This window comes from Convolutriloba macropyga, chromosome 5 (genome assembly GCF_964194025.1).
Source record: "Convolutriloba macropyga chromosome 5, txConMacr16.3, whole genome shotgun sequence".
Taxonomy (NCBI): Eukaryota; Metazoa; Xenacoelomorpha; order Acoela; family Convolutidae; genus Convolutriloba; species Convolutriloba macropyga.
The window spans coordinates 3921677-3939217 of record NC_134472.1 but is presented as its reverse complement, the minus strand read 5'-3'; the positions used below and the strand labels follow the sequence as shown (position 1 = coordinate 3939217).

Sequence of the window (17541 nt, the reverse complement as noted above, 5' to 3'; positions counted from 1 at the left end):
TCTTTCCCATTAAGGCCCCCAATGAAATTATAGCACCCCCCCCCCCCATTATGGTATGTTTCCCATAATGGGGGGAGGGGGTGTATACGTCATATGACCACTGAGGTGCGGGGGGGGTAGCTGTTGGTTTATTGGAACACAGAATTGTTGAGTACTGCCTACTATCTATAGATAATCGAGACTAGGCTTGCTTTTAAAGGGTAATTGCAGTCTTGCTGAACAATTTATTGAAGAAATTAAAAGTTGGTGGCAAAAAATTCTCTGCAATCATAAGAAAAACAGAAAATTTATTTTGAGAGCTCACGGAAAAGTTTATAGAGAATCAGAAATAAATTCATTGATTGCATAGCTCTGTAGTAGTCAATAGAAAAAAAGCTCCAGAATTACGGAAAAAAAACAAATCGTCTGTTGACTTTCTTCAACAGTTCGGCATTTTTGAAATTGAACATATCTTTTGACCTTACTAAGTTTTGGAGCTAAGCCCCCATGGCTGAATATGGAGCTTTTCCGTTTGTGGACCCCACCAGTTTAGTGGGTGCATATTATTTGCGCCCCAGATACACGTGCCATATTTGTACTTAATAATTTAATATGTAATGGCAGGTGCCCTGTAACTGGGGGGAGCATAACGTACGGGGGGGGGCAAAAGGAAAAGATCCCTGAAAATAATTGCGACCAAATTGATTAAATTTACATCCAACTATGAAAAGTCTACAAAAACACGCGAAAAAGAACGATAGCGTAAAGAAATGTTCTTGTAATTTTGTTCCAGAATGCACTTGCATTATCGCATTCAATTGAATTTGCAGAATTAAAGTTTTAGGGCAACGAACACGAAACCAAGTATCATAAACTGTTTATAATGCTTTGAAGCACTTTTTGAAATGACTATTTTAAACGCCTGTGTCTTTTTAAGCACAATTTTTGTTTGGTCGTTTTCTTCTGGAAGTTTTTCCATTTCACTTGAGTGACTTTTCGACGCAAAACATTTTGATTTCGTAAGTGATTCTCATTGTCAGCATGCTTGAAGCACGCACGTGCAAGTTCTAGAATGCCAGATCTTAGCAGTGGCTGATTTTATAATGCCAGATCTTCTCTTATACAGTGCCAGATCTTAAAGTACTCAAACAAGTAAAAACGTGCTTTGTTTGAAATTGAATGTACAGTTGTTTCATACAGCACCTGTCGATCGGGATCTTTTCCGTTTGTGCCCCCCAGCTTAATGGGTGCGTATTGTTTGCACCCCTGGACGCAAGTGCTATAATTTAACAATGATTTACTATGTAATGGCACGTGCTCTGTAACTGGAGATTGCATAACGTAATGGGGCAGAAACGGAAAAGATCCCGCGATCGGAGTTCCATAGAATTCAGGATCCGATTCTTTTTTCACTTCAATCTTCTCAAGAGCTTTTCCAAACACTGAAGTTTTTCACAAGTCGTTTTTGCCAGTGTCGTGTCCTCGCCTGTCATCTTTTATTAAGGAAAGTTAACCCTTTTCTTTTATTTGAAAAAAAATGAAACAAAGACAACTAGATAAGATGCAATATATACATATAGCAGAAATGGCATCTCTTCCGTTTGTGCCCCCCCCCCCCCTCAGTGCGTTATGCTCCCCCAGTTACAGAGCATGTGCTCTTATATGATGAATCATTCTTTAAAAGAACGGCACATGCGTCTGGGGGTTGCAAATAATATGCAAGCACTATGCTTGGGGTGCGCAAATGGAAAAGATTGGGAAAAACAATCAAAAACAAAAAAAATCAAATGGTTCATCAAAAGAGTCATCAAGAAAAGTGATTTTCCTGTTTTTTATGCATTAAGATCTATTCGGTTCCCCTAAATCACCTAAGATCTAATTTCGAAAATGGTGATCAGCGTGGTGACACGAAAGTGCAATTACAGTATATGGGTGTAACTGTGAGCAATAATTGGATGGATGGTATAGATCTAGAAAGTTTTATTCTTTTCGCAATCAAAAAGATGTCATTACTTTTGCAAATAAAATGTTTTTGACTGAACTTGCACAACGCGTGTTAATGTCCAGGATTCTCACCCGGTAGGGCAAGTGTTCGAACCCCAGCCTTGTCAGAAATTTTTGCGTCATAAAAGTTTCTCTAGCCTATTCCCCTTTTTAAATGGGTCTTTCAATTAGTCCTACGCTCAATTAGTCCAACGTTAGTCAATCTATTTTTTCATTGTTTTTTGCGCGTCTTCGACGGGAGCTATATTTGATCAGCCAATAGTAAAATAATTGAAACAATCACATGTTGCTCATTAAATAGAAACACGCTGAAATCTCTGAATACTAAAATCTCTAGAATGAACTAAAAATTAAAGTCTGATGAACTACTGAAACCACAGAAATTTTATAACAGTTTTTGTTTGCTGGCAGACAAATTGTGTGACTCTGTGGCCGGGCTAATGTCGAATGTTCTTTTTATATTGTACACGAAAATTAAAAATTTTTTAGAAGTTTTTAAGGCTAAAATTTTGTGACACATCTTGAATTTGTTTTTATTTATATAAGATACCTGAATTGGCTACAAATTAAACTTTGGTTTTACACTATCAACAATAGTTTTCTATTAGGTTATAGTTCGCAACAATGCTATTGAAAATGATAAAAATTTCAAAATAAACTGTCTGCAGAGATAAATGGCTTACAACCATTTGGCTGAAATATTATTCGAGTAGAAAGGGGTTGATTTTGCAAGCGTGAAAATTTTCTGCGGAATTAAAAATATCTGAAAAATTTTGCAGAACTAACCAGATAACTATTTGGCGATTAACTGAAATTATTACCGGTCACGTGCTAGAAGGTCACGTACGCTTAGCTGGATATACCCAAAATTGGCCGCTGCAAGGATCGCGTGTCCGCGCTAAAACGTGTTGTTTTTTAGACCTTTTAAACCTAAAAACTACTGGAAACTGTAAAATCAAATGAGATCTCTTACCATGAGATGCATCTGTTGTTTTTTTTTAAAACGCAGATAACTTGTTGAGTAGAGAGCTGATCAATACACACAGGTGGTGGTAGACAAAATCAACAAATGCAATTTCGGTAGCCGAATTGCAACAGAAAAATATGTCGGCAGCCCCCGCAGTTAAACGCTTTGTTTGTTAAATCTTTCATGTCTGTAACTGGCACCAGATATAATCTTTATAGAATTTGATTTAAAAATGGTCTGCGGATTTTTACCGCGAGAACGGCCATAAACATGCTTCAATGAAGTGAGCAAATAAGGAAAAAATGCACTATTTGGTGTTGATAAACTGAAAAGCGTTGATGAAAACTTCAAAAGTTGTATATTTTGGTTCACTTCTGAAACAGTTAAATTCAATTTTGGACTCCTCTAAGTACATCGGAAATTATGAATAGCACGTTCGGATCACAAGCAGCAAATGATCATGATTTTATTACACAAAAGAAAAGTTTTGCATATTTTTGAACATCGTATTTTTGTACATCGTACATCGTTGCAGCTCTTTTGGTTCAAAATACGCGGAAAACTTGAACTTACCGAAGAAGAAAGCCAGCCAGCCTATTTTTTGTGCATTGTATATTTGAAAATGTTGGAACAATTAACACTAACAGATTTGGAATGCGTCTAGGCGTTTAGTCGAAGGTACGTGCTCTACTGGTTTGTATGGGGGTCACTTTTTGTCTCACATCTTTCAAGTACGCCATATATGATCTCTTTTATCAATCTGGTCAAAATAATGTTTTATGTTAAATAATAGGTCGGTATTGTCATTTGGCGCTATTAAGTAATCTTTCAGAAATGGGCACAAAAGGCTTGGTCATACATATGTTATTTCTTGCTTGCGGTTCAATAGAGTTAAATTTATTATTTCAGCACAGTATAATTATCTTTAAGTCAATAGTTTTGATGTTAATTTGAAGTAGGCTTTCGTTTGATATCACTGAAATTTTGATAACCAGACGTTTTGAAGCTTACTTGTAGATAAGACCTGCCCTTAGACACAGGAAGTTTAAGGTTTTGTTCAATATTTATAGTAACTGCTGGGTTGAAGTTGTCAGATTAACTTCTAATTTGCGCGGTTTCAACGGTTTTGCAGAATTGAGAACAGTATTTTCTTCAAAGTCACTAGCTAATTAATTGCTCTCAAACGAAGTTTGTAGCAATTGTATAAGTCCTGTTGGTCTTTTTTATGCCAGTTTTCGCTTGACCAATTTTTGTCTGACCCATTTGACTTTTCGGCCTCAAAAACGGCCTAAATAGGTAGCGCCCGGCGGGCGTTAAGTGCTCTTACAGCCTTTCAGCTCCCTAGTCTCCAGGTATGCGATTCACAGAAACTGTTTGGAGATTTTACCTATGGTGTGAAGAGCGGCTCTTGAAGGCTGATCCCCCCCCCTCATTTCAGCCCGACGTTAGTTTATTGTATTGAGAATCAGGTGATATTTTACGAGAGATTTAAAAAGCAAACTTGGTGGCTTTCGAATTAATCGGGAATTAAAAAAGGTGTGAAGGGATTTTCGCGAATCGGAAAGAATTGTTAATGTGCAGCATTTTCAAAACAGTTTTTTGTTTTAACTCGAATTTTTTGGCAAAATTCTCTAATCTTGTCAATTTATCACTCGTTTTGCTTTCTTGTTGTTTTTCCGACCATTTCATTTGATTGGTATCAGATTTTTTTTGTTTTTAATGAAAATTTGTCAAACAAGTCAGTTTTTGACCCGTTTCCTTTGTTTTTGATTTTGTAAACTTAATTTTTAATTTTTTTTATGCTTTGTAAAATAGTTTTCGTGTACATGAATGAATACTACAAATATTTTATTGTTTTTGTTACATATAGTTAAAACTGGAATGTTAACTGGAGTATAAATTGAAACAAGCTGGCTCGTGCGAGTCTGTGCTTAGCACACTATTCCAACATGACTCTCAAGGTTGCAAAAGCAACCAATCAATGTTGTCAGAGAAATTGTTGGGGGTATCCGAAAGCACCTTATACATTGGAGAAATACTTGTACTGTTTGAACCAAAATATATGCCGTCTTTTTCTGAGGACGAAAACCAAAATTCCTTAGCACACTCTAGAAAGATAAGGTAGTGGAATTTTAAAAGTACAAACAAAGGATACAAACACAGACATTACTCACTCAAAGAGAATCACACAAATACAAACACCAACGCTAAAAAAATTTTGAATTTTTTTTGGCAATTTATCTTTACTCCAAGTTTGTGATGTTCAAGTACAATTTGAAAATTACTGACAAACCATACAAACACACCCCACACTCTTTACACACGCAAAGAAAATCACAAAATATAAGCCCCACCACCAAAGAAAACATATTTGAATTTTTTTTGACAATTTATCTTTAACTCGAGGTTTGTGATGTTCAAGTACAATATGAAAATTACAGACAAACCATACAAGCACACCACACACATTACACATGCAAAGAGAATCACAAAAATATAAACCTGACCACCAAAGAAAACATTTTTGAAATTTTCTTTTTGTCAATTTATCTTTACTCGAAGTTTGTGATGTTCAATTAGGCCTGCTTCGTTTTTTTCAAAATAATTAGCTGTGGACTAGTTGAGGCAATTGTTGCGGTAGTTGTGATTTCGGCACCAAACTTTGATAAAAATTTCATAAAGGTTTTCGAAATATTTCGTTAATTCTGGTGTCTCATGAGCATAATGAAAAAATCTTCAGAAAGTTTCGGAAAAAAGAATTTGGGTTATGGGCAACTTTGAAGCAGCAATTAGCAAAAAAAAGTATGATTTTTGTCTATTTTATGTTTTCTGTCAGGTTTTGCACTTGTGTATGTTCTTGTTTCTAACCCCACACATTACGCACACACGTACTCACTTACATACAGCCACAAATGCGCGCGCACATACAAACAAATAAAACTGCGACACAATTTTTTTTGATTTTCTCTTTGGCAACTGATCTAAACCCATGGTTCGCATGGTTGATTTATGTCTTGGTTGTTTTATCTGAAAAACTGATGGTAGACTTCTTGAGACAATTGAGTCGGTAATTGTAAAATTGTCACCAAAATTTGAAACGAATCTTTTTGAATTTTTTCAAATAAAATTTTTTCATTTTTAATATTTAATCAACATGATTGGCCAATGCAAAAACCTTAATTATTTTTTCTAATTTGAAAGATTTCTAACAGTTTTTGCACTCTGCCTCTACTTGTGACTTATATGTAATAGAACGTTAAAGGCTGTCAATAAAAGCTATTAATTGGTAGTTTTGACGAAAATTGGTTATCAGTAAGTTTTATTTTGAGGCCTTTTTGTACTTCGGAGCACTTTGAAGGAAACAGATTTTTTTTTAATTTTACGGCGAATTGAAAAAAGAAAATTTTTCATCTTTCAATAACTTTCTTAGTTTTCTACATGAGGATTTTCACGGTCAATTTACTTAATTTCTCAGTTAAAAGAAATGCGAGAATGCTAGAAAAAGTTAGTTCGAACTATCTGCTCTGACAACATAAGGAATGCAATTAAAAAAGTTAAGAAAATTTTTTCATATTTACGTCTCAATAATGAGTTTGGTTGATTTGATGTTCATTTCATGAAACTGGTTTTTTTACGTGTCCATAAATTTGAAATTACTTAAATGGTTAGTTCTGATGAAATAATTTTTTTAACAAAAACAACTCCAGTAGAATTTAGAAAAGAATACATTTACCTGCTTTTAGTTTTACCTTCTCTTTGTTGATTTTTGCTGTGCTTAGCGATTGATATTTTACCAGAAACCTGTTTTTCTCCACGCAAAATGTTCGATTAAGGGAAATCATTGATTCTTACAATAGTTTTTAATCAGCAGAAAAAGAGGGAAATATTTTTAAACAAAATTTTTCAGAAAGAAAATGATTGATTTTAATTTGAAATTTTTGGTAAAATAGTTGAAATTAATATTTTTTAGGCTTGAAATTGTTAAGAATTACTCGTGACATTCAAAATTCCTTTTAACGTAACTATTAGTTGTAGTAGTAGTAGTTCACCGCCTTTTTCGGATTTCGGGTAACTTATGTAATACAAAACCAGATCCTGAGTGCTACAGATTTGTGTTTTTTGTTTCTCTACGAATAAATAAAAAGTGAAAGTTTGACTGAAGGAAATAATCAGTCTTCACATATATATCCCCTATGATGGAAAGTAAATTTATGAATAAATCGATTATTTTGTGTTTTTATTTTACCGGTTTTTCTTTTGGTTTTTTCTCTGCGTTAAATGTGTTTTTCGTTGGTCGACTGTGGTGCAGATGTGTAGTCACTAATTGGTTTTAAGCCGTATTATAAAGCGACTTGAGATGTTTGGGTCGTTGCAACTTATTGAGAATTTTGCACATGCAACAGATTTTAGGTTTTTGGTGCTTTGCACCTTTTCCATTTCATACAAATGCGCGCGCGTGTAGGTGTGTGCGCGAGCGTGTGTATTTATTTGTACATGTGCGTGCGTGCACTCCTAGAAATCAGGAGGAATATTGGTTCTAGCGGGGTCAGTTTTTGTTCCGGCACGCTTTGGTGGTGGGGAGGAACTATATGCTCAAATGGTTTTTTTGTTAAGTCAATTTTGGCCAATCGATATGTTCATCGTAAAGGGCTGTGAGTGTTATCATTAGAAAGAGCGTTCAACGTAGAATATATAACAAAAAAGATTTTTTGACGTTCGTTTTCCCCACGGAGTTTTTGAGGATGAAATTTCTGTGAACATTTGACTGATTTTCATTGTTATTGCTGTGCAATTTTTGCCGATTGTGCGAGAAAAAATTGTAAAATTTGTTAAAGTATAATTGGTTTTACATCTGATCTGTATAATCATCTAATCTGTTTTAAATCTAATCTGCAGATTTTTGTTGAACTGTTTGATCCATTTTATTGGCTAAAATTCTGGCTACATTTTTCAAAATTCAGCTTTTCATCAAAAAAATGGAACAAAGTAAGTTTTCGTAGTCCACATTGTTTAAATTTTCGAGAATAGCACATCTAACAACTGCTCACACAATCATCGTTAACTCCAAAGAAGCATAGTCTTGATCGTGCATACTTTGTTAATGTTCTTGAACCAAAATTTTGCCAGTTTTCTGCTAATTTAACTCTAGAATTAGGAAAAATGCAGCATTTACTTTTGATATTAAGTTTATTAGTGAAATTATCTTTATCCATAATACTTGGAAGAATTACGGGTTCCTAATGGACGAACGGCAATAGCAAGGCTAGTTTTGGTTTAATCGGTGTTTTCATTTTAAAGCCCAAAAAATTTGGATTTTAACTTTTTAGCATTTTTTTTTGTACGTTACTTAGAGAAAAGAACAATTCAAATCAAGCTGTACCAGTAACAGGTCCAATTGGTCTCCTAGGGAGTTTCAATGAAATCTATCTATTTTTTGAAGTAATTGCTTATTGTCGTTTCGACTTCAAAAATACATATTTTCAAAATAAACAATGGATTAGTGAGCTTTGCCATTTTTTTCTCTTTTTGGTCCACTTAAGGTCCGCTTAAGGTCGATAAAGACAGGTCGCATTGTCTTCGCAACGGATTAGATTTTGGAATTTAAGAACGTCTAAATTAGACGTTCTCTTACCCATTTGCTAGACAATTAAGCCAAAATCGAGGATAATCGGGGTCGCAACATTGTGCGAACGCACTTTACTGAGCCTCCTTGTTAAGTAAATTTTACCGTGACTTGAACATTGAATTTTGGACTATTTTCTTTTTTTTTCGAACGTTGAGCATTAAAAATTGGTTTCTAGTTTGTTTCTAATATACAGTAGTTGGTAACTTTTGATAATGTTTAATGTGAAAAGGTCAATTTGAGGAATTTGAACCCCCTTATCAATCCATGCATGACTCATCCGTTATGCAAACTTTTATTTGCAAAATTTGTATGGAAGTTTTTGGTTTTTCGATCAAATGTCGTTTTATACGCAGGCATAAGCAGGCTACCAGAGAATTGAGCCCCGGTCAGTCATTCAAGAGCGGTTCGCCCGAAGTTCGTCGGTTTATGTTTTCGTGTTCTGCCGGTCTAACTATATCGATATGCAAACTCGTTTTTTGTCAAATCAAAAACATGAGAAAGCTTTTTTTTCCACCAGACAACAGTTTAAGTGTCTGATTTCTAGAAGCAGTAGTTCAGAAATTAAGATTTTTTTATTCCTAGCTTATATTTTACTTTTGCTGCCGAAGAAGAGACAATTTAAAAGGCGTGATCAATCTATATTGTGGGTTGTCTCTATAAAATATGACTAGATAATGGTGTTGCTATTTCAGATTTCCAATGAAATTAATTGCAAGTTACAATTTGTGGTAGAATTAGAACCCGAGACCCATAATGAATGTATCATGTCTTTTATTGAAAGATTTCCCTCTTTTGCTGGGAAAACATTTTCCCCAAACATATCTGGAGGTATTCATAGTCAGTGTACCTCAGTTCGCATTGTCCAGTGTGATTTCACAATGGCACCGCCTCAAATTAATTGGGATGTTGTTTATTCTGATTTTAATCAACAGCAAACGTTTCAAGTTCCCGTTATCCGGATTTTTGGGCCGGAAGCGAAATCTGGACGAAAGGTTTGTGCGCATATACACGGAGTTTTGCCGTACTTCTATGTCGCTCTTAATCCAAACGTGATTCCAAATGATGATTTTGTACGTGCTTTTGCTGAATCGTGCGAACGGGCTTTGCGAAGTTCAAGTCGTGCGCAGAATCGAAGAAGTATAAAGGGAGGCTTTGTTCACAACATCGAAGTTGTAGCGGGGATTCCAATTTACGGCTATTATGAGTGTGAACAGGAGTTTCTGAAAATCTTCATGTATAACCCAACGCATATTGGCTGGCTCGCTGACATTTTGGTTCACGGTGCAATAATGGGGGCTGTGTTCCAGCCTTACGAAAGTCATATCCCTTTTATAATGCAATTTTTCCAAGATTTCAACTTGTATGGAATGAATCTAATTCATTTGTCTGAAGTTCGGAATCGCGTTGAAAAACAATCAGAAAATGCTGACCCCGTTGAGGGAAAATCAATGCTGCTTGAAAAGGTGACCGATCTGGAAAAAGTAAGCATTTGTGAATTAGAGTTTGATGCAATATCATCCTGTATTTTAAACAAATCTCTCGGTGATACAAATCCAACGGGTAGCCAAAAGCGTTTGGCTAATCCTGGTTTGAGGTCAATCTGGCAAGATGAGTTCCAGAGACAAGCGCTGGTGTCTCATAGCCAACGAGTGGACATTGCAAATCCAGAATCACCCGAGAGAACCAGTGTTCCTGAACCTTTTTCTCAGTTTAATGAGTTAAACGAGATCTTTGAGGCTCTTGGAGATTTCGAGATGTCACAGACCTTGACTTTGAAGCCTTTTGCAACGCCACAAACTAAGGATGGGAGTAGCAGCAGGCTTGAAACACCTTCAAAATTAGATTTTGAAGCGGGAAAAGCAAAAGCTAGCTCAACGCCGTTCCATACCAATTTCAAATGGGAAACTGACGTACAAAAAACGCCTGGTTCTTTATCTGAGGTTGACGTTCCGGGTCTTCCGCTCAAAAATAATGAATCATTTATTGACGAGGAAATAATCCAATCGTTAAGTTCTCAGAACAAATTGGACGCGGAGAACGAAATGAACTCTTCATTTTCCAGCTTGAGAAACGCTTTAGTTGCAAATGCGACTCAAAGGAATCTATCTGGATCTGTAACCAACCAGTCAGGAATTGATCTCACAAAGTTGGACGAAGCAGATGAAGAAATTGTTGATGTCATTGACAAAATAACTGAAGGTCAAGAATTGACTTGGTCTGAAAAAATATTCTTTGACGAAAAATTGGATTTTGTCGAAGACCGGAATTTGAGCCAGGTTATTAGCTTTTCTCCAATTGATGAGGAGCAAAACGAAGAAGAATTTGAAGATAATAAGGACAATAATGGTAGGGTCGGTGAGTTTGTTCAGGGTGTTCAAGCTGATGATCAAGACTTGTTTGATTTACCCAAGTTATCACAGCTTGATGGAAAAAATGGTTTTCATAATCGGTTAATCTCTACCCGGCATCGTCGGAATCCTGAAACTGTAAAAGATTCCAGCAGCGAAGTGAAATTGCGAGAAATGAAGCCATGTGTAGTGCTAGTTGACAGACTTTCTCCGTCTTTATATCATCAGCATATGGAATTGAGGAACTCGGCATTTGAACGCGTCGTGGAAGACGAATTTGAAACTGATGATAAATGTTCTTCGAAAACCAATAGAGGTCAAGATATCGAGCTTGCGGTGAACAAGGCCAGGTCTCGGTCTGTTGCAGAAATGGAACCGTTGACTGTTGATACATCTTCGAACCAGACACCTTCTAAAGATGACCAGTTCGTTACACCTGCTGTTAGGGTCAAAAGTGCAAAGAAGTGCAAAGTGGACCTACCGTGCTTCGAAGTATCGTCGCTTAAAAAGCTGAAACCATGTATAGCTCTCAACGATAATTATGAAAATTTAGCAGCTAGATGTTCAATTGACCTTCAGAATCAGTTCAGCAACGCTTCGGAGTCCAAACATTCTGAGTCATATTTGTTCGATAGCGATGTCTCAATTTCTGACGATTCACCTGTTTCTCTGAGCCAAGATTTGGAAAGGTCAAAGCGCCCTTCGGATGTTTCAGTCAATTGCCTGTTCAGGTCTTCTAATGACATTAATGCTGGTGTTACGGAACCAGGTTTCGTCAATCGTAGTGATGATTTTGATGATAGCGATGGCAGTGATGACCATTTCGTCAGACGACCTGGACTGGCAACTGATCCTAAGGCGAGTGAAAAATTGTCTAGAAAAAATGATGACGGTGGTCGTTATCAGATTGATGATTTTAATTATGAACCTGCTGTAAGTGAAAAATCGCATCCGACTGAGTCGTCGACTAAAATACGAAATGGGAACCCAATTCCACATGCAGAATTAAACTCACAGCTTGAACAACCTGTCACCGACAGCAGTTATGCTTCTTCGTCGGTGGCAGATCATGTTCGTGTAGTTCGTACGAGTAGCATTAGTCAATGCACAACTCAAGAACTTCCAAGGACAACTCAAGAACTTCCGAAAGAGAGTGATACAATCTCCTCTTCTCCCTCGGGGTCTAAGGTCGATGTCGTTTGTAATGATTTAGAGAGCAACGTCAGTACTGCGACCACAAAGTCTCTCGAAAGCTGCAATGGTTCTGAGAGAGCAGGGAATATAGATGATGATTTAAATGAAATGTGTTCGAATGGTGGCAAGTCGTTAATCAACAATTCCCAGTCGAGCATAATATTAGTGGCCAAGGAAGACATTGTAGAAGCCGACTGTCAGTATGAATTCGCAGAGGATCAAAATGCGATTGTTGGTGATCAATATGTATCAGAAACTTCAATGATCAACGTGATTGACCAGGAAGCGGATGTTGTCATGAACGCATCAGCTGGAGAAGTGAATTACAGAATGTTGGCCGAAGATTTAGCAGGTCAGGGTCCAAAGTTGAGGCTCCTTTTTGACGACGAAACTCAACTCCAAACGAGCCCTGAATTGTTCAGTTCGCCTGAATATGATGATAACTTAGTTACAAAGTTGACATTTGCTAAACTGCCGCCGACCAGGAGCTACGTTATGCAAAATCTTGAAAAGGAAGGTCTGGTTGAAGTCGACTACACGCATGATGATAGACTATCTTTTGAAGTGGAGCCGTTTCACAGAGAGACGGTTTCTGACTCATTTGGTGGTCACTTCATCGACGGGCCGATAGGTCGAAAAATTACCCTCACCCCTGCTTTGCCCCCTCCTAAACTGAGTCCTTCAAAAATGAAGATGTTCGAAGAGAGCAATCTGCAACTAGCAATTGATGGTGATTCTGGTCAACAACTGAACTGCAATGATAGCCCGCAGACATCTCGAAGCAACGCTAGACCAAGTTCTCCTTCCATGTTTTACTCGTTCATGGCGCCTATAATTGAAGTTGAACAAGACCAAGCTAATGTTGCCGAAAAAAACTCATGTGTTGAATGTGAAAGGTTTGGTACAGATGTTAGAGGCAATGATACTTCCGGTTTGAAGCCAGATTTGAACAATTTTGTCAACACCCCATTTGCCCGACGACACAGTACAACCGGAATTTCCATTCACGAAGCACAAAATTCACCAATAATTGCTGATAAATTAAATCAGTTGGGTCATGACCCTTCATCAAGTCAGGGTCACAGGTATCAGCATTTGACAGTTATGTCAATGGAGCTTCATATCGTGACCAGGTCATCATTACTACCCAACCCGGTTTTGGATCACATAGTGACAATTTTGTACTCAATTCTCGATGACAGCGAGAGTGGAAGAAACAAAATTGACTCTGGCGTATTGATGTTAAGACCTGAAAACTCTGAAGGCGCTTCGAATAGGCTAAGACAACTCTGTTTAGAGCGCAACATTGAGATCAAATTTTGCATTTCTGAAGTAGAGCTGATAATTGAATTTTCGCAGTTTGTAGCTCAGCTAGATCCCGATGTATTACTCGGTTATGAAGTTCAGAATTCCTCTTGGGGCTACTTGTTAAAGCGAGGAACTGCCCTTGAAATTGACATGATGGCGCCGATGTTTTCGCGAATCCAGTCGAGCAAAGAGTCCCATTTTGACAAAGATAGAGACGCTTTCGGAGCTGATGATATGTCGGAGATCAACTTAGTTGGTCGGGTAGTTCTCAATGTCTGGCGAATTATGAAATCTGAGCTGAACTTGCGGTCCTTTGATTTTCACGTTGTTTATCAAGAGGTTTTAAAAAGACGCCTACCTGTTTTCAGCTATAAGTCATTGACATCCTGGTTTAATCCATTGGACACAAAATTTGATGCAAAAATGAGCTATAAAGTGATCGATCATTTGATCACACGCTGTAAAGGAAGTATTGAGATTTTATCTAAGCTCGATTTGATCACACGAACTAGTGAAATGTCGCGACTTTTTGGCATTCTATTTTTCGAGGTGTTAACTCGTGGCACTCAATTCCGGGTGGAATCGATGCTAATTCGGTCGGCGAAATCGAGAAACTTTATTGCGGCATCTCCGAGTATCCAGCAACGTGCCAAGATGCGCGCGCCGGAACACATTCCCTTAGTTCTAGAACCGGAATCGGCCTTTTATGCGGACCCTGTTCTGGTTCTCGATTTCCAGAGTCTGTATCCGTCGATGATGATAGCTTATAATTACTGCTACTCAACTTGTATAGGAAGAGTGGAACATTTGAAAGATGAAACAAATTCTGTATTTCAACTGGGAACTCTGCCGTACTTTGTCCCGGCCAGTCATGTCAAAAAGCTGATCAAAAAGCAGAAAGTTCACGTTGCACCAAATGGCGTTGCATACGTAGATACATCCATCAGAAAAGGATTGATTTGTCAGATGGTTGAAGACATCTTGAACACTCGAATTATGGTTAAGCGGTTTATGAAGAACTATAAAAATGATCCCGTTCTGTATAAAATGCTCGATGCCAGACAACTGGGTTTGAAGCTAATTGCGAATACAACGTACGGTTATACGGGGGCAAGTTTTTCAGGTCGTATGCCCTGTGTTGAAATTGCAGATAGTATAGTGAGAAAAGCGAGAGAAACGTTAGAAAAATCTATCGATTTTGTAAACTCAAACCCAAAGTGGAATGCCGAAGTTGTTTACGGTGACACAGACAGTATGTTTGTTCGTCTTCCTGGAGCTAGCAAAGAGACTGCTTTCAAAATTGGGCACGAAATTGGTGAAATGATTACCCAAATGAACCCAAAACCTGTCAAGCTTAAATTTGAAAAAGTCTATCATCCTTGTGTGTTAATTACCAAAAAGCGCTACGTTGGTTATTCATACGAATCATTAGACCAAAAGGAACCACTTTTCGATGCAAAAGGCATCGAAACGGTAAGGCGGGACAATTGTCCGGTTGTCGGAAAAATTATGGAAAAAAGTTTGAGACTGCTTTTTGAAACGAAAGATTTATCAGTGGTGAAAGAATACGTTCAAAGACAGCTTACAAAGATTACGCACGGACGGGTTCCGTTGAACGATTTCGTATTCGCCAAAGAGTTTAGAGGTCGCGATAGGTACAAACCAGGAGCACATATTGCTGCTCTGAAAATTGCTGACAAACAACTGAGTACAGACCCAATTGCCGAGCCTCTAAGAGGCGATCGGGTGCCTTATTGTATAGTGTACGGAGTTCCTAAATTGCCTTTATATCAATTAATTCGATCGCCTCATGAGTTGGTCAAGAATCCAATGCTAAGAATCAATGCTCTTTACTACATTGTAAAGCAGGTTTTGCCGCCGTTGGATAGGATTTTCGGCTTAATTGATAGGACAGATGTCTTCAAATGGTATAATGACTTACCTGTTTACGCTAATCAGCTGGGAGCTGTGGGGTTTTCCACGTCTAAGAAGTCCAAGAAGTCATCAACTCTGGCTATGTTTGTGTCTACCAAAACGTGCGCTTCGTGTTTTCAGCGTCAATGCAATGTACAATCACCGGTTTGCGATGAATGTCTGAAAAATCCTCAAAACCTATTATGGAAACTGTCCTTAGATGTGCGAGAAAATCAGAGTTTAATCGATGGCTTGCGGAGAATATGCTTAGCCTGTTCTGGTCACATGCGCTACTCAAATGACTGTTCCAACTTTGACTGTCAAGTTTTCCAGAAGCTGTTGTTAACTAAGCGAATTTTACCGGATCAGGTCGAGACTTTGAGCAGAGTTGAAACTAAACTATCGAACTAATATTTTGTTACTTTTATACCTCTAGTTTTCTATTTTTGGTAGAAATTTTTGCCAGAGTAGTTTAAGTTACGAATCATTCTTTTCTCTACTGCACCCTAGCCTTAATCAGGTCTTTTTTCTAGTTTTCTTCGTCTGTGATTTTGGAGAGCTAGGTCCTACCCGTAGTTTCTTATTGTTCCATCTTTTTCAAAATGAGGGAATATAGATGTGAAGCAGGCTTGTTTTCTTCGGTCGAAATTTCACTTTTTATCGATGAATCGTAGAGAAAGAGAAACTTCTGAAATTCTAGTTCTGATTTATATAATATAGATTTATATAAAAACTAGTTCTCATTTATATAAAAACAATAGTTTTGTTTTTAACACTTCATTTGAACTTTTTAGATTTGATATTCACTTTTTGAAAGCTGAAAAAGCAAAATTTAAACTACGTTTTCTCTTGCTGTCTTCTGTTGTATCTATGACCTAATCTTCTCTGTGTCACGAAAGCTTTGTTTAGGGAAAACAACACAGAGTAAAATCTTTATACGATGTATCAAAAAGATTCGGGTTTTCTAATTTTCTATAAAAAAGATAAACGGGAAAAGAAAACAATAAAAGGAAAATTTTGATTCCGTTATTTGATTTGTCTGTATTCAACAAATAGCGTTCAAACTATCCTCCTTCTCCCCTCTCAATTTTTGTAATTTATTTCCTGAAAAGAAGACCATTATTTTTTAAGGAATGTATGATTCATTGAGTAGAAAAAAATGAATTCAAGAAAAATTGAAAAGCTTATTTTTGATTCATGCATTTAATTGCTCTCAAGCGAAGTTTGTAGCAATTATATTAGTCAGACTTTTTTTTGAACTACCAACTTTTCGTCTGATTGTTGTTTTTCTCTGACCATTTGACTTTTCGTAAAGCCCTTAAGACATTAATTCTGAATGTTTAATCGTCTGTAACTATTCTATTCACTGAAACTTTATTAACAATCAGAAATTATTGGCGTGCAATGCTGTTCTCAGTGTTTGACCCCGTCCCACCTCATCCCCCTACCTCAACTTTCACCCCCAGCCCAACTCCACCCTTTTCAACTCATTTTGCGCGTAACCCCGCACGATTGTCCCCCACCAGTGCTCATCCCCCATACTCTCCCAGACAGGCTAATGCTAGCCTCCCTAAGCCGTAGCTAGCTGCCGACGAAGCGAACCGCTCGTCAGTCGTATGAAAGCAATTCGCCCGATGTTTATTTATGTCTTCCAGTTTGTGAAGTTAAGTTAAAGCTTGTACTAATTTTATCTTGTTTGATTAAATTGCATTCACTCTGAACATTCCGCATTTGTAATCAAAAATGATCTTTATAAAAATGTGGGGAAAAACCAAAAATTGGATGTAAGAAAAATAAAGACGGAGAAAGTGTTGAGCTCTATTTAATTCAATTTTTATGCAGTCGAAATAGTCTTCAAAATGATCATGAAAGTATAATAGGAGCTCGAAACACTTAACAAATTTTAGAGTGCAATGAATTGGTTCAATGAACTAATAAAAAAGTTCTTTGTCGCTTTCTTTTTAGGTAAAGTGTAATAAAAAATAAGTCCTTTACAATTGTTTAATAATTGCTCTCGAAAGAAGTTTGAAGCAACTCTTGTAAACGTGTAGGTCTTTTTTCTAGGGAAAAATTTTTGCTTGACCGTTTTTCTTGAGCATTCTTTCAATTTCACTTCAGTGACTGTTTCGAGGACTTTTTAATTTGTTTGAGTGATTTGAATCGCGCGCATTCAGAAATTAAGTCTGCTGCTAAAGTAAAAC

General features: G+C 37.1%; 1 protein-coding gene across 1 annotated transcript; it reads left to right on the top strand.

The window, feature by feature from the left end:
* Positions 1–9272: 9272 nt before the first annotated feature.
* On the top strand, positions 9273–15836 carry LOC142339057 (DNA polymerase zeta catalytic subunit-like). The gene has a single exon (XM_075388716.1). The coding sequence runs from the start codon at positions 9341–9343 to the stop codon at positions 15749–15751; it is 6411 nt and encodes a 2136-aa protein (XP_075244831.1). The 5' UTR covers positions 9273–9340; the 3' UTR covers positions 15752–15836.
* Positions 15837–17541: the final 1705 nt, after the last annotated feature.